The following is an 18469-nucleotide window of genomic DNA, read 5'->3' as shown; positions in this document are numbered from 1 at the left end:
TGCATCTCTTGCTAAAATGTACTAAACACTTGAGAATTACCTTCTATAGGAGGTCTTCTTAATGCCAAGCTCTGCTTAATCATTTCTCAAAAACTAAGTCTAGTCCATTTTCTAAGACTTCATTCATGACTTTTTGCCAGATAATATCTAAACTGAAAGCATATCCAAAGAGTGTTCATGTACGTTCATCATAGCTGGGTAGAAGATGAAACTGGTTACGCTGGGAGAAAACAAGATTTGTTTCAGAAAGCCCAGTTCTGCAAGGATAACCACTGTGATTGTTTTTCATGCTGAAATTCTGGAGTTAAACTAATACCCGTAACACGATAATTCAATTGCTGACAGAATTGCTGACGGTTTTTTGTGTGTGTGTGTGTGTGTGTGTGCACGCAGAAGTCAGATGGCGGGTGCAGAAGAATCCATTTGTTTTAAATGCATCGTAAGATGCTTGCTTTCTGGGATCTTTTATAGTGCCTGCTCCTTACTTAGAATATAAATAAAGTCAGCAAGAATTGCACTTTTCTGCTGCCTTTAGAGGTTTTTTTTTTTTTTAGTGTTAACTCAGAAGGTTGAGGAAAGTGATAAAGTCATGTATTTCTGTCTGGTGTAAAAAAGGCAATGTGAGTATATTCAAGTAGCAGATGGTCCAAAGCTCCAAGCTGATCTGAAACCTGCGTTTTGAATTATATTATGACACACTGAGTCTAATTCTGCCTTCCTACCCATGTTTCATATTTGAAAGTCTGTAACTGTCAGAATTTCTACAGTGGAAACCACTGCAAACTAGAGCGCCTGTCAGACCCATGACTGATATCTAAAGACTGTTTTTATCATTATGCATCTATTGAGTGTGCAATGATCTTGGTGTTTTCTAGGTATTCTCATATGAGAGTGGCAAACTTCAATTTGAATTAAACATGCACAATTCTGTCTGCCAAAAGCCTACCATTTTATTTCTTTCTATCATTTTTCTTTCAAACATACCTGTGTGTGCTTTTTTTAAAAGAGCAGGCCTTCATCAGTCATCTCGGTCTAAGAGGGATATTTTTATTTCTGATAGTGGGAAGATGAGATTTGACAGAGACTCACTTAAGTGGATTCAGTTGAATGACTAATTAATATGACATCAACGCAGCCTTGCAAAATGTATGAAACGTAATTGCTCCTGTCAACTTACGACAGTCTCGTTCACTGCTGCAAGCTGGGACTACTAAGGTCCATGTTTTGTTTGTTTTCTAGCACCTTCAGCTTTCCAGTGGTGCTTGAGTAGACATAGTCCATTTTCTAGTCAAAGATTTTATCTGCCATAATAAGTAGATTCGACTTACCCACAGTTTGCTTGCAAGATCCCATTAATTTTTTGGGAAATTTTCGACAGAAAAGAATACCCTATTGTACTTGCTGAGTATATTCTTTTTCTTTTGATTTTATTTGTATTTGACTTGTAAATTTTAAAGGTTAAAGAAATCTCTGAAACAGAAAAGAAACATACTCGTGTCCAATATTCTTTTTTTAGATTTTTTTTCAGGAAAAATTATACATTATTGTGACTCATAAAACCTATTCTCTACTGATTTCAATAAGTAAAGCACAAATCACGTGTTTGCACAATAACAGATAAAATGCAATATGCGCAAATCATTTACAACAAAAACACGTAAGAATGCAAAGAATATAATAATGCCATTACAACTCTACATCTGCCACTCTACAATCATTGCATAATCACAGTAGATCTAGACAAAGAAGCTGATGTCACTGATTTTGTTTTGTACAAAGCACATCTTACTGTTAATGCAAGACATAATACAAGAACTTTGAGCAATAATAATCTGAAACACCGTTGTTATTTTCTGTTATCTGTTTTAGTTATGCAGTTATATCAAGATTAACCCATCCTCTCACTGAGACACTTGTTTCTAGAGCTCTGAATTAATCTAATAGATTGCATCATTTGGAGCATGAGTGGTTTCTAGAAACAAAACTTCAATGGAGAGGCTGCAAAGAAGTACTCCTTCCTGAGCAGGTAAATAGATCTCGACTGATAACGATATCACCATCTTATCTTCTACAGGCACCCCAACAATTTGTGTCACTGTCTGGGCAGTGCTGAGACTTCACTTTGATGATACTGGGTACGTATCACCACGTGAGAAATCGTTTCACGAGCGTTCAGCACTGTGGCAGGGATGGAAGAGCAGCATAGAGATCAGACCACAGGACTGAGACTAGTTTCCCGTTCAATTTCTGACGCTGTTTTGGATATGCAAATGGCTTAGACCCAGTATTCAGTCCAGAGTGTTTTCTCGTTAGCTGCGTAAATAGACATAGTTCAGTGTTTATGTTCCCATTCCACCACTGACCTCATGAAAGCAGATCTAGGCAAACATGCAGCTGGCCCTCAGTTCCCTGCTCAGTGAAACTACTGGAGACCAGGATATGACTTATCTTGTCCTAAAATAGCTTTCACGTGAGTCACACCTGTGTTTACCTACTTCTGTCCAAGTGAGAATGAAGGAAGGTGACAGTGATGAGCTCAGTTGTAGAAAACGTTGAAGATGATAGCACTGAGGAGGTGAGTGAATTCCACACAAGGAGCTGCTGATCTTAAATTTACAAAGTCGGTTAGGAGTTTAGTCTGCAAGGCTGCAGAGATCCTGTATCCTCTTCTGAAGGACCTGAAGGAAAGGCTGCTACCAAGATGGTCACATGCATCCAAGTAGTCAGTAGACTGACTGGTCTGACAGAACAGCAGCCACAGCTGGTAGGAATGAACATGTAAATAAACCCTGAATATCAGCCAAACTTAGCAATGTTTGTTCACAAGAGGTTATGTCTGAAATTGCCCAAATCATAGAATAACTGTTGGGGGATGAGGGGTTTTAATTAAAGTTTGGAAAACCTGGCAGCGGTCAATGAAAACCCTCAATCGGAGTGAAAGGTACCATTATGTGCCCAAGCCCCATTTGCAAGGGACTTAGACTCACATTTTAGCTTCCCCTTCTATTAGAGATTCTGGGAATCCAAAATTTGCACAAGGCTCACTGTTCTGTTAGGTTTTCTTCATCCTCTTTCTTTTATGGTCTTTTTGGAATGCACATAAAACCCTTCCTCCACAAAGGATTCCATTCCTTTGACCCTATGTTCTATTTTGACATTAAAACAAATTAAATCACTTATTTCCATGCAAAACAAGCGAGAAACCCCTGTTGTGTCATTATTATGATTACAACACTGGTCCTAAATGCATTAATTTCTCTCAGGAGTCCAAACAGTCCCTGTGCTTTGCAAGCAGGGGAAATATCTCACAGAAGGAAAAAGAAAAAAAAAACAAAAAAAAAAACCCTTTCCTTTCTTTTAGAAGAGCTATTTAGCATGCAGCACATTTAGGCAGATTCTAGCTGAGCGTCTCAGTGGTTACTTTTAAAAATCAGCGAGCATTGTTCTGGGGGTGGAGAAGAAGCCAGCATGAGCCTGAAAACATTGCAGAAATTACAGAACGGGGAAACCATAGTCACAAAGGGATGGACTAAAATACAGACTGAGTCTCCTCTTGCTTGCTCCTTACAAACCTGGCAGAGCTGCCTCGACTTCAGCTCCTGATTCATATCACTGTAAGTGACAGGTCTGGGGAGATAAATGCAACGGTCTGTTTATCCAGAGCTGTGCAACTGAATTAAATGGAGTTATTCCAGATGCACGACAGAGATGTAACAGCGATTAGACTGTGGCTTTTTCACGTGGAAATGGCATGCCTCCTCCCTCTCGCATCTCGTTGGCTTCTTCCTCTTTACCCCTCCTGAAAAAGCATCCTATACAACACCTGACCTCCACCATAGCAAGGCGTTCGGAATGAAATTGGGAAGCCTGCTTACATAGTACAGCTTGTTGGCTGATCTTACTGACTGACTGCTCTGTTTTGCATTGTGTTTTAGTTTGTTATTATTTTTGATTTTTTTCCTCCTGATCATGTTTGTCTCTGGACCAAAGAAGTCCTTAAAAAAGCCTTTATTTGGCTTCGCCTGATTCACTATTGACATCTACGAGGTTGAAACAGGCAGCTGAGCATCTTGGGCAGGCTACCTGTAAAAGGAGAGGAATAGGTCAAAGAAGAGGAACAGGCATTTCTAGGGAACGATTTCTCTCTTCCTAAAGTACGCCTTTAGGATGCTTCAGTGGAAAAAAAGTCTGCAAGTGCTAATTTGTCCTCACTGGAGTCCAGGGTAACTAGCTGGGTTGTAGATTTCTTCAATATAGATGACTGAAATTATAGTAAGTAGAGTCTACCCCTTTTTATTTCACTTTCTGACATGGAGAGATTTTCAGAAGTAGCCACCTGATTTAAAAATGTGCACCAGGATTTTCAAAAATAATTGATGACTTTAGGTACTTCTGTTTTGTGTCATACAACTGTAGATGACTGAAAAGAGCCTGATTTCCAGACAGTGGGTAAGAAGGGAAGTACCCTGCCTCTGAACTTTTGTCCCCTTTTAAGTATTTCAAGTTGGGCATCCAAAATGAGGTAACTCAAAAATGTTACTTTGCATTTGAAAATCTCAGCCATCAGTATAATAGATTTTGCAGTGGGAGGAGAGGGGCTAAGTTTCTAGGATTTGCAGATAGAAGGACAAATATGTGATTTTGTGTGAATTTGACCTCCAGTCTCTAAATTTCCTCTCTTCTCGCCTACACTACCACACACACATTTACTGTTTGGTTTATCAGAGTCCAATAAAATATTGCATTTATAAGTGCAGAGGAAATTTCTAAACCAGACATCACCCGACTGCTTGGGATTTCTCTTACGTGCTCTTGGGTGATGGAATTTTAGCTCTGTCTCCTCACACTTATACATGTATATAGTCTTTTTTAAAGTTAAGGTTTTCACTTTTCTGTGAAATACTACCAGACTGCCATTTAAATGACATAAAAGTTGCATTAAGCTCTCATAAGATCAGTGATGTTTTATTCCTGTATGTTCCTTCAAACTATTATTTGGCATCTAACAACGCACCATGACAACCACTGCTAGGATTTCTGGCTGTTGTCCCAGTGGGAGGGAAACTCTCCTGCTCAAAATTTCAGGTACAAAGTAGACATTTTAATGTGACTTTACGTTTTCTAGGAGGAAAGCAGGACAGGAATGAAGTGGAGATGAATGAAAGAAGATCTGTAACTGATATATTTTTTAATGACTTAAGAGTTGTAACGAAAATACTATGCAGGACAGGAAATAAGATTTTTTCATCATTTTTATTTTTCTATATATGATATACTAAGGTTGAAAGCATATATATGTGTATATATTTACATATATATATATATATATATATATATATATATAAAATATCCTGCAAATATTTTTCTCTACAAATGAATATCCAAATAGATCTGTGTAGAATAAACTTCAAGAGAAGTCTCTGGTGAATCTGAAGGAAGATTTTAAATGCACAGGTAGAAATGTTATTTGAGTTATGATTACTTGCTACTGACAGCTTAAAAAGCTCCTATAGGAGCTGACCCCAGCTTCTGTACAGGACTTGAACCTTCTCAGATGAATCCCTGTTCTTTGGTAGGACTTGCCACCTAAAGACTGGAAGACCATTCCTATATGTAAATAAAATCAGCTTCTAGTCCATCCTGCTGTATTAGATATATACCAGAGTACTCATGTCAGGAGCAGAAACCTACATTCATATCTGTTAATACTGGACATGTGACTTAGATATCTAATTTACGAATATCCAGTTCTTACCCTCTTATGTATCCCTGTCTTTCTACCCCCTCCACAGAGACACTTGAGTTGCCCGATTCTTAACTACAGTGTGTTAAATAAAAGCCTGAAATCTCTTGGGCCCAAAGCACAGATTTTCAAATGAAGGTACAGAAACACGCATAGAGGGGTTTTCCAAAATGTCTAAACTGTTTAGCAACTTCAGATACAGAGGAAGTACTGAAATTGCCATTTTTAGATGAGTCAGGTAAAGGTTATAAAAGAAAGCTACACCAGGGAGCGACTAAGGAGTTACTACCTTTTGAATCCAGATAAGGTAGTTTAGGTACAAGATCAAACTCCATCTCTCTCCCCACTCAGAAACTGTCTTAATGTATTAACTTCCTTGCCATAGCTTCATTTTTTTCCCCCTCTTTTTCCCCATCCCATTCTTTCATTCATAATTGCAGCTGCTGGGACATGAATGACAACACTGCCTTATGGTGGGTGATCAAAGGTCCTGTGGTTGGATCAATCATGGTAAGTAGTACTCAGAGGAGACACTTCTTCAAGGCTTATGAGGGGGAAGGTTGGATCAGCTTCTAACAGCTTTACAAACTACGGTGCATCAGCTGCGCTGCACTAATCAGCAGTTTGTCTGAAAGTCCACTATTTCCCATGCAAAATGCTAAGCGACTCCATTCCTCGAAAGAAGGTTAAAATACAAGCTAAATGGGGTTGCATTGGCTGCAAGCAAAGACTACTCAGACAAAGAGTTATTCAGCCGCTTAAACAGACATCAAATACCAGAAGTAAGACCCCAGGGCATCCATGGCATTTGCATGGTGTTGGCATATATGACATGGGATATAAGGGAGTCCTGTGCCCTTTGGGGCGGCAGCTGAAGGCCAAACGTGATACCTCAGGGCATTTAAAATGACACTAGATGCCAATGTCTAGGAAACCAAATTGCTTCTTTAAGATGGAATTCATTTTTCAGCTACATTTATTTTGTGTTATATTAGATTTATAATAGTATTATGGACACAGTAGAAGGTGTTCAACTGTCAGTAAGTATCTAAGCTTTCTTAATGTAAGCTAATGTAAGCCTTAGGTTTGACTCAATTGACTCTAGATGCCTATGTATGGACAACCGAGAAGCTCTAAGGTACCCCGCTTGGGTTTAAGCTGTTGCCCCAAAACAGTATGGGAATTTCAAAAGGTATTGAGTTCTTCCATTTAGGAAATTAAATTGGGCCCACAGTCGCTATGGTTAGTGCTAATTTAAAAAGCTGTTTGACTTACCACCTATAGAGGTCTACTTCTGGGCACACTGAATCGCTCTCTAGACTCAAGTAACTGTATTGGCCAGGTTTCCATTTGCTGTTGGGGCAATCAGACACCTAAATGACAGATAGACATATAGATGTAAGGTATCTTTTTAAAGAATAGTTACCTTCGCTTCACAGGCACCAAACATTAAAGAAATCTAGCAAGGGAATCACAGATTTCTCCAGCCGTTTGTAGTCATCAGATCCAGATGGAAAATTCTTCTGATAGAGATGCTGACTCTGATGGAGATGCTTTCGTTTATTGATCTCCTTACAGGATTAAAAGGTTGCATTTCTGTGTTTTGCAAGAGACTAACTTAAATGCCGTAGTGTTTTCTTCTGGCCTTTAAGAAATTACGGAGTTGGTGATAGCCAAATCTGAAGCCAAAGTATCAAAATGAATTATTTTTACTCTTCATCTCTAAAGCTTTAAAACTGCACTTGTAACGAGATGGTGTTATGAAGCAGCAGATGCCCAGGACAATATGAAGCAAGAAGACATATAAAAGATCATAAAAAAAAAAAAAAAGACATTAGAGGTCACGCCATCTTGGGATAGATTCAGCCAAGCACAGGGAAAGTGGCACAACTTGGGATTTTCAGCCAAAGGGAGACGCTAAATTGTAGCTAAAGCAACTGCTAATGGGTGTTGTTTAACCGCAAGATGCCTTAATTCAGAGAATGAGAATTAAAGACACTCACTACCTCTTACTTTTGAGATTTACGCTGCATGGTTTTGACAGGAAGGGATCTTTCTTTTCCTTCCTTGCAATGGTTGGCAGTGATAAATGTTGAAACTTTTTGGTTTCTGTTTGTCTCATCCGGTGCTTGCAACCAGATGCATTGTTCCTTATTTTGGCCTGTGTCAGGGGGATATTTTGGCCTGAAAATGGTGCAATATGCCCTGTGTAAAGTTATCCCGTTACTCCTGACCCTATAAAGCTCTTAGAGTGAAGTTTGGAGAAGAATAAGGCAACAGAGCCATGAAGTCACCGTGAATGCCTCACTCTCCCAGCCCCCTCCCCGCCCCCCCCCCCCAAAAAAAAGCATTATCATCATTTTTTCCTTTCTTTTTCCTCTAGATAAACTTTGTGCTTTTTATTGGCATAATTGTGATACTCGTGCAGAAACTCCAGTCGCCTGATATTGGGGGCAATGAATCCAGCATTTACTTGTAAGTACAAATAAAGCAGTAACCAATTCAGATTTCTAATATACACATAGGAAAAAAAAAAACAAAAAAGACACCTTGGCTGAGTTCGTCTGACTTATGGAAGAGTCACAGGACCTATTAACATATTTGGTTGATTTTTATTTTTTATTTTTTATTTTTTTTGTAATTCAAAAGCCACTAAAATGCATTGTAGTGTCGGCTTTTATCTTTCTTTAAAGAGACTAGAAAAAAAAAAAGAAGAAATACAAGATAAAATATGAATGCTAATTTACAGGTCAGTTGTCTGGAAATCAACATAATGACCAGGTTTAAATATTATTATGTTCATGTGACAGTTTGCTGTGCTTCATACGTTCAAAGGATATGATCCAATGTTCACTGAAAGCAATACGATTTGTTGAAAGGCTTTCGTGAATTTTGGACCAGACTCTATTTTAGGAAGATCTCCTGAGCTTACATATGTTCCTGTTTCTGATAATTTTGCATCCATTCAATGTAATCTAAGTAAGTCCCCCACATACCTAGAACTGCTTGAAAACTTACAACAAATCTTTACATTTTCCATCAGAAGTTTTAAAGCTGTATTTGTCATTTACTTCACCATATTTTAACGCTGAGGACCTTTTAGTTAGATTCCACCTCATTATAGGGCTGAGGTTGGCAGTTTGAGAAGGTTTCCGTTCACATCTGTTTTGAATGCATGCATTCATTCTACATATAAAAATAATCTTATATTATTATTTTTTATAGCTATGGAAAGTTGCAGCACATTTTGATGTTTTCTAGGCTTTGCAGCGTAAACACCACACGCATTTATTATGCAGTTTTTTGACAGGCTGTAGCAATTTCTGGTGCTCGTAAACACAGCTAAGGCTAAGTTTTTGATTTAGCCCTGGCTTCCCTCCCTAGTAAAGTAAAATCCAAGGTATGAGAACCTTAATTAATCATAAAATATATCAGGGTAAAGTAGGAGGCCCTTATTTTATAGGACTAGTTTTTAAAATAATATATCTGGCGATCGATTTCACTCCATTATACCCATAGTATAATTGTGTGATCGTTCTAAATGGCCGTTTTTGGTAAAAATCTGTCCTCCAGCTGCCTATTTTTCTCCTCTTTCTTTGCTAGTGTCTCATTTATATTTGCATGAAACGATGACATTTTTCTGCATCACTATTTTCCTCTCCACAGTCAGACATCCACTCCCTGAAAGTATTTCCCTCGAAGCTTGCTCGAAACTGTGTCCCCCCAGACACAGGTTCTTTAAATTCATTCTGCAGGTAGACGTTTCTCAGAAATATAACTCAGGAGAAAGTGCAGCGAATAGGTTAACTGTCTCCCATGCATGGTTTGCCTACGGTTCGCGTGAAGACTTCCCATGTATGTGCTTATGGGAAGTCATCCACTGGATCTCGGATTGTGATTAACCCCCAAGATGTGCAGAGCTAGTTCTTATTACAACCTGCTAGGTGCATGTTTGGTGTCTGCTGCACATCTTTCACATATGAAGCAAAGCATGCTTTAAATTCCAGTGATCTGACTAGGCTATAAAACATCCTTGCCGTTTTTTGATCAATATGGTGACTGGGTTTTACCGAGATTTTTCCTATGTGTATAGCTGGCAACCAAAACCAAGAGATAACATCATATTTTCTGTTTCATTCGCTGCCATTATTTTTCATATTTCTTTGCAACTTTATAAATGGGTGTGTATAAATCGATCTTGCATTTATGTATGTGCTACGAAGTGGAGTGTTGTTTATCCAAACAGATTCAGCAACAGAAATGTCACACAGAAAAGACAAAAATAAATGAAAAGGATCAGTCTGTGCAGTCATACACCAGGCATAAGAAGTATTTATGTGCACATATTCTGTAAAAAGAGAGCTGTTATAATAAAGCAAAAAGATAGATCACAGTATGTTTATGTCACCATATTGAAATTTCTGTGGCACTTAGACTGTGGTCCATATTAAGCATTTTCCATATCCTATTTTGCTATTTCAAACTATTAAATGCTTAAAACTCATTTCTTTATCACATAAATATGCAAAACACAGATCACATACTTTCAGTCCTTGCCTAGCAGACTGATGAACCCCAAGCGAGATGCATGCTAATAACTACTTATTTGAGCCTTATATTTTCGTGCTAACGGACTGTTTTGAGAATATCCTTGTTCAATGCAATCCTGCCAGGTTAAATGAGAATACCTCCCCACTCTCAGCATGAAATCGCAGACATTATTGGCATGAAGAAAAAGAAAAAGCAAAGCATTGTAGTAAAAAAAGCTGGCAAGTGCTTGTCCCAGCAACATCCAGCCGGACACTGTGCAATTCTAGGGTTTCACAGTCTTTATAGTTAAAAAAAAAAAAAAAGTAGTTTGATTCAATTCAAGTCATGCCATTAGACCAAACTTTTCATCCAGGGCTTTATTGAACAAAAAATTTGAATACCTCACTGTTACTACACGAGACAAACCAGCCACAGTTCAGAAAAGATGCTCAGCCTGTTTCCAAAGGCAATATCCCATGATCTCTGCAATAGTGATTGTGATTTACGCTGGTATCAGTCTCTGGAACCACCCTTTATTTGGAAGTCATGTTGCCTGGTCTGAGCTTCAGCCATCACATGAGCGCTGGTCACTGAAGCCAGGTTACTGCAAAGTCGTAAAGGGTAGCTTAAACTTTCTGCAGTTGCTTAATTTACACCAACTGACTTCTTCACCCGTGGAGATAAAAGATATTCACACAAACCCCTCCTGCTTCTTCAGCGGAAGGGTAACACCTGGTGGCAAGAAACTGAAATGGGAGCTGTGCAGTTTCTGCAGTGATTAGGTACCTATGTGTCCGTCAGACTGGAATGAGGCACCTGATGAAATGTTTTGTTGCCTCAGAATTTCCTGACACTTGAAATTCATAAAATTATGTGGAAATTTGACCCTTGACTCCAGATAAATTACCTGTACGCACTCTACAACCAGGTTACGAATTAGTGTAGCAATGGTTAGAAGCCACTTGCGTTGTCTGCTGAACCAACAGTACTCTTTCCACATTTATGCAAACCACCTGTAACTCAAGAATTACAGTTAAAAACAAACAAATAATAAAAAAAAAAAACACAGACACAAAAACTTGGTTATTGACTTTGGACAGGATTTATTTTCTTCTTATCTGTATGGTATGCTGTTGGGTACAGGCCCTTTTATTTATTAGGAAAATCTGCATCTGATCCCGTTTTATAGACAGTAAGGTCATGATTCTGCAACTCACTCAACCTGTATTTGACTTTACAAGCGTTAGGGCTCAAATTCAAAGATTCATTGCATATTGTTACCACAGTGCATTCATTATTAACAATCCCCGCTGCCCAAGTTAGCTGCAAGCTATGACAGGAACACTGCAGAAGAGTGCACTCCTGGGGAACCGATGCTTAATTAATATAGTGCAGCCACTAGAGATTGCAAAATTTATATATGTATATGTGTATGTATATATGCATATATAAAAAATAATCTGTACAATGAGCGTTTTACTCCCATAAAAAAAAAATAAAAATCAGACATTCTCTCTAAATAACCTTCCTGATGATCATTATCGGTAATAGCCTTTTTTCTTTAGACTGACAAAAATTAGGAAACATTTAACTAATTCCTAACAATTTTCTGCAGCAGTCAAAAGCTTTAGTAATTGTTAACTTCCATTTTACCAGCCTGTTTGTTCAATCATTCATTACCAGTCTCATGCCTAAGCAATCTCTCATCACACTTTTAGTCCCCCTTCAAAATTGCCTGAATGCTGCTGATCCCATCTCAGATTGAATGGCTCAAAATGTGTCAGATCCTGAGAGAACAATAAGTCTATGATTATTTTAGTGATGTTTTAGATAGAAGCTCCTCCTTATGATTTAAATGACTAGAGTTAGACACATCAAAAACATCTAAGAAGACAAGATAGGAATTAAAGAGAAGAAGAAGAAAATAAAAGCCACCCTTGCTAAAGCTTTTTTTTTTTTTTAATTTTAAGAGTCTTTTTTATATCTGTATTTATATTTTTTCCCTGAGAACTTTAAGCAGCTTTCATACCTCCTCCCTGTAATCATTGTAATCTTTACTTACTTCTTAAAGTTAGCAACGAGTGGCCAAGGGCAAACCTTTTTTCCTTGGACCATGTTCTGTTTTCAGTTAATCTTGTGTCAGTCCTGAATAGTTCCACTGAGTCAAACATCAAAGCAAAGCCAACCTAGTAATGCAAATACAATTGATTTTAACCTGAGTGAGAAGCTCTGAGATCCTCAGGCGAGCGTTGCCTGAGAAGCTTAAAGTGATGTTGATTCTATTCCTACTGTGGTTATGATAACCAGCTGCGTAGTCCAGATGGGTTGGTTGTCCCCTCTAGTGAATGAATTATGTAAATATTTTTAATCTCTCGTAGTTACACTCACGACATACTTGGTCCTATAGTACAAATAACGAGTTGTGTTTGCACCTGCATATTCAGTCCAGATAGATTTTGCTCAATGTGCTTCCAGATTGAATGCCTGCTCTCCCCCCTTCTTAGAAATATCTAATTATGCCATTTGCAAGTACTTCGAACAAGCAGTAGGTTATTCAGGGCCACTGTTACAGCCTATGTTGAAATGCATGTAGCACCTAGCAGAAGTCCCTAAACCCAATGTGCACTCGCACTTTTCTGGATGGGAAATGCGTATTCACAACCCTATCACGGCTGGCTCAGCACACTGCATGTCACATCAAGTCCACATTATTTGCACGTGTTTTCATGCATCGGTCCCTGAACTGGAGTAGAAGTTAGTACTAATAACTAATAAAACAGTTAGTAAGTTTATCCCCCAAGATGTCATTATCTTTCATGTGAGAAACCCAGACAGTAGTGTGTAACATGACATGTTGGAATCTGAGTTCAGGCATCCTGGTTTTGGTTAAGCTGTTGTAGAGGGAATGCACGCACCCAGAAAAGTCATATTCCTATAGAAATCCTTACACAAAGTTAGCATCCAGGCTACTATTTTCACAAGCATTGTTGCATTACTGAAAGCCTCGTTATAGACAGAAGATCGTCTAAGGCTTTGACTACTATAAATCACTACACTAAATATGTCAGTAGGTGTGCACGATGTAGATGCATGCTGGAATACTCCTTAAGACTAAAAAGGCGCACACATTTCCATCAAGCCTTTGCTTCTTCATTCATTATCAAGGATCAAAGCATATTTCACTGCAAAAGCTTTTTTCTTTTTTTTTTTCCCCCAACTTATTGTGTGTAGTGTAATCTGGGAGGGGAAGGCTTGTTTCTGCTTTTGCTTTAACAGATTCTTCATCATAAATCTTGTCTCACATGTTGAAAACTCAAAGAAAAGAAAATAAACCCCACATATATCTAGCTAATTCAGGTCTACGTCATTCCTCCAATCAGCATCTTGCTGGAAAGAAAGGAGAAACATGGCATATATCATAGGTAGGTATGATTTTACATACGGTGCAACCTAGAGGGTTAGGGCAGCAGAAGCAATGTTCTAATACAAGCGTTTTGGTAAACAACACTCCTCTGCAGTTCGCCTACAAAGTCACTGGACACTCAGTGATTCATTCTGCTACCGCTTCGTCTTGCTGCAAGTGCTCAGACTACCGGCATTAATAGTTAACGACAGGGTCTTCATGGCAAAGTCTCATTTCTGACAAGAAAATGGCAGATGTTTGAGGAATGGTATATTCATTAGCACGGCATTTTAATTTCTTAGTCCCAGGTATTATGTTGTATGAGGTATTACCAGAGTGCTGGAATGTCCACTAACCCAGCAATGAAAGGGACTCGTGTCCCCATCTAATCCTTTTCTAACACAAGAAAAGTCAATAGAAAACATAGGCAATGAACATTTGCTGTCAGTATGTGATCAACAAGGTCCTAGTTCTCTTTTCTAAGAAGTATTAGGAAAGCAGATGCTTATTACTTGGACTACTTCTAAGATTAATTATTGCTAAACTTATATGATATTTAGAGAAAGATATTTATGTTCTCATTCACAACTGCTATACTCTCCATTTACATTTCCCAAGACAAATTTTTTTTGGATGGGTTTCAGGTTTTTTGTTGTTTTTTTTTTTCCAGTTTTGAAGGTTTGGTTGGGGAAGGTTGATTTTAATTTGTACCAAATCTTTTCAAGCAGGAAAAAAAAAAGTATGTCTTAAGAGTGGAAGATCATGTAGGCTGTAGTACCATAATTAGCAGGGATATAACTATGCAGAGATTTATTTGTTTTCAGAGAAAGTAATTGAAAATCCTATTCTACTTTGATTACCTATCTATAGAATTGTTATGGTTTCAATTACTGTAAAACCCATCAACTCACAATATCTGGCGCTTTTCTAATGTTCCCGTGAGCTGTTATTGCCAATGAACAGCTGATAGTCTAATGCACAAGGAGGGCTACACAAGGTGTAGCAGGTGCCTGTGGCTAGTAAAGGAACTTGAACTTACTTTTTCTAATGTCAAATCTAGCTTTCTAACTTCAAAGTTGTCCTTTCATTTGGTATGCATCTTTTTCAGTCTTGCAGTGGTGGTGGGAACATGCCTAAAGCTATGTCCACCCTGAATGTGATTTTCTCATTTCATGGTTAACTTGCTAGAGGGATATTCCAGAATCTATAGGAATCTAAGGGAATCTGTATTTCTAAAGGAAATTGCATTCATTTACAATGATTTAACAGTGCTTTACTAGAGCTTTGGCAGACTCTGATCTTTAAATCATTGATCACAGCACATAACTTCTTTCTCGTGCTTACAAGATCATCTGCGATGTATGCAATGTTAAAAGACATTCTGCTTCTGTTATTTCGAAAACCCTAGAAAGTGGTTAGACTCTAAGTCTGTTGTTATACCATTTTATCCTTAACCTGAATAGGTGATACCTGTATAACGAAGGCTAATTGTTGTTGTTTTCTATTTTGAAATAGTAATGAAAAATAGCAGGACCCTATCTTTAAACACTACTTGTGCACATTGCTGTAAGGTATTTTTATGGGCAATGGTTTCAACGGATGTATGGAGAGAGAAAAGATATAACTCTAGCCTATATGTGATATGTGAATCAGTTCACATTTTTAAATCAAGGATTTAAAACCTAGAATTCATAATTAACTGTTCTCCAAAGGTGACTCAAAGCTTCCACTTGAATGCATTACAGTCTGCGTCAGCCTTAAAGAGTGAAGTGCTCTGTCCACAGTCTATGCAGTAAAAGAGGAGAAGCACAGATTTTTTTTTTTTTCCCATCTGTTAGAAAATCAAGCCACGAGCTGGACAAGAATATGTTTTCATTCAAAGAGAAGCCACTAACAGATTTACTTAGCCTTTGGTCCATCTGGAGAAAGATTACGCAGATGTGCCATTCGGTGAGGGAAAAGAGACTACCATGCCAGATTCAACAGTGAGCTTCTCTTCATAGGAATGTTCCTCCTATATTTTTAAGAACAGTAAGGTAAAGTTCAATACACTTTCAACATTCCCAGCAAGGGTTGGATTAGTCCTAACGGCGGTTTTGAAGGAGGTTTAGGCACCAAGATCTAAGCAGTGTCTTCTGAATTGCTTTCGAAATGTTAGTAGCATACATCTGGATATTCAGGATCCAGATATCTTTGAAAGTCTGTACCTAAAAGCTTCTGGCTTGAATCTCATCACTGGTAAGGAACAGGACTGAACACAGCTGAAGACTCAAGCCAGTATGATTTGTACATGTGTGTGTCCCTGTCTGTGTACCTACGTAAATATAGGTCTAAACATACACATTTAATGTTAGAAATGGTATATATACATAAAGTTACTCCATTATTGCTTTTTAAAGTACCACAAATACTTTAGCAATGTGCACAACAGACAGATTCTTGCTTTAATTAGCAATTAACTTAAATAAACTTAACTAAATTCTCTATAATATTATAACTTGTCATACCTTTGAGTTTCATAATCAGCATACATAAAGTAGGATTCCTAAAGAAAATGGAGAACAGTTTTCATAAATCTATTCCTGAAGTCACTGCACTTTGCCTAAATAAATAATCCAGTTTTGATTCGTACTGGTAAACTTTCAGCTGCCATTGAGATCAGCAGAACTAGAAAATGTTCAGTGTTAAAGGCCTTGTATCTTCATGAATTATGATTTGAGTGACAAGATTTCCAAAAGTAAATACAGATTATATATCCTTTATTGGGACAGCTTACTCGTTACGGAAGATAATCTCAGCAGTTTCTGAGATTCAGATCACTTTTCAGAAATCTCAGACTGAGAGTTAGCTTGGCAGCATTCAAGTTGTCCATTCTGGCTGTTCTTCCTTTCCCTCCTGCACTGCTCATAGCTATGTTAGTTGTTTTGCATGTATTGTTAGGCTGAAATGGAGGGATTTTGAATTTTACTTGTCCCAAACCAGTTTCCACTCTCATTTCTTAGAATCAGTTACTTAGTGCAAAGGCAAAAATAGGGTCAATGCAAATGGTCATGCAGCAGTTGCTACTGGACTGCAGAGAATGGGGAATAATTCTGACATCTCTGACCTTAAACGTGCTTTGAATTTTCTTCAGAGCTTGCTGCACAGCAGTATTCATAGTCTTCCATTTCCTTTCTGCCATCATTCACATTTTGCATCAACCATACCAAGAACAAAAGGAGTTTAATTTCCCCTTAGTGTCTGCTTCTCCTTGTCATTGATTTCTTGTGCCTCACTTCAGCAACTAACGTGCATCAGTCACATCCAGTGGTTTTGGTGTTATGTCTGAAGATTGTTTGGAGGTACTCTGCAGAAGAATATGTTCGTTAGAGGAATGGATTGACCAAGACAGATGGTGCTGTTGCACCACAGAAGTTTTTTGATCTGGAAGACTGAAATTCTTATGAGGCTCTCCCTAATGACATACATGGAAGGAGCTGTGTGATGTTAACTGGATAATTGGTTAGTTGCCTTGGAATGAATTATTTCTGCCATGGAGATTATGGACACAAACTCAAAGGCCACCAAGTTACAATGGTTTAATACTGAAATCAATCTCAATGAAGATGATTTAAACAAATATATTTTACCTCATGCTTGGGACAATCTAAGACTGTGCATACAGCTCATATAATAGTCTGGTAATCCACTTGCTATGCATCTGTACCGCTACCGAGAAATATTCCAAATTGTAATTCCCCTATGTATTTCCAGTGAAATCACTGGGGTTGTTCATATGATCATAAGTCCGCAAGCCCAGGCCTTTGCAACCGAGGCAGCAATTTCGTTTTTCATCAGGGAGAGTAAGAGAGGTGGGATGAAACCTGGACCATGGTCCGCAGGGATGCCGTGTAAAGTGTAAGGCAGCTAAGGCAAAAAAGCTAACTGAAGCCTCAGAGCTGCAAATTCTGTAAACCCAATTATGCAAGTACCCCAGCAATGAGCTCTGCTCTTTGACAGGACAAAGACCTGTCTATAGCATTTGAATGTCTACTTCTTGTGCCAGACTCGGACAATAAATTCCCTGTGGGTTTTGTCTATTTATTTGTTTTAAGGACAGTGAGGCATAGGTCACTCACATTCTCTGATTTGTAGGACTGGATCCAGACATGCAGATTCTTCATTTCAAACAGTAAACCTAAATTCAAACTCATTTAAGAACCTCACTTGGTGTAGTACGATTTTTCTCACTAAACATGCTACTGTCTTTTACCCAAAAGTTATGTTAATGCACCTCCATCAGAATTATTCCACTATGCATGACAATAGACTATGCTCTGGGGTAAGTGAGAATAATTTAGTTTGTTAAATAGGTTCTCCAGAGGTAATGTATAAGAAGGATAGATAAATGTAACATTGACATTACAGTTAATTAAAAGTAGATCTTTGATTGAAGTATTCTTCTTTCTACTACCATTTCCCCCCTCTAGAACACAATTAAATATTAAGCTTTATCTCTTCATTCTTTGGTTTCTGCACACAATAACTGTTTTTTCCATCCTTGTCTGTCCACTCTGCAGATGCTAGCAAAACTAAGAATGACCGGTGTAGAGTTGGGTTTTTTTCAGCTTTCCTTGACCACTCATCTTCAAGCCTCAGTTCTGACTAAAGCTCAAGATTTTTGGATAAATAATTCCAATTTTAAATCATTTTATTAAATACTCATTTTCAACTGCAGCTATCATCTGCAAGCAGTAAGCCAGACTCAGCTTCTGTGGAGGTGATGGTGGTTTCCTCACAGACACACAGTTTCC

General features: G+C 38.1%; 1 protein-coding gene across 13 annotated transcripts in view; it reads left to right on the top strand.

Moving 5' to 3' along the window:
• Positions 1–18469, top strand: part of ADCYAP1R1 (ADCYAP receptor type I) — a 148116-nt gene that overhangs the window by 102658 nt on the left and 26989 nt on the right. For all 13 annotated transcript variants that reach the window (XM_068934129.1, XM_068934126.1, XM_068934127.1 and 10 more), the window contains 3 exons: positions 2075–2135; positions 6184–6253; positions 8127–8218. In XM_068934129.1, the coding sequence (XP_068790230.1) occupies positions 2075–2135; positions 6184–6253; positions 8127–8218 (223 nt within the window). The remainder of the gene's footprint in view (positions 1–2074; positions 2136–6183; positions 6254–8126; positions 8219–18469) is intronic.

Source organism: Struthio camelus, chromosome 2, assembly GCF_040807025.1.
Source record: "Struthio camelus isolate bStrCam1 chromosome 2, bStrCam1.hap1, whole genome shotgun sequence".
Taxonomy (NCBI): Eukaryota; Metazoa; Chordata; class Aves; order Struthioniformes; family Struthionidae; genus Struthio; species Struthio camelus.
The sequence above is the reverse complement of the archived record's forward strand: the minus strand, read 5'-3'. Positions and strand labels throughout refer to the sequence as shown.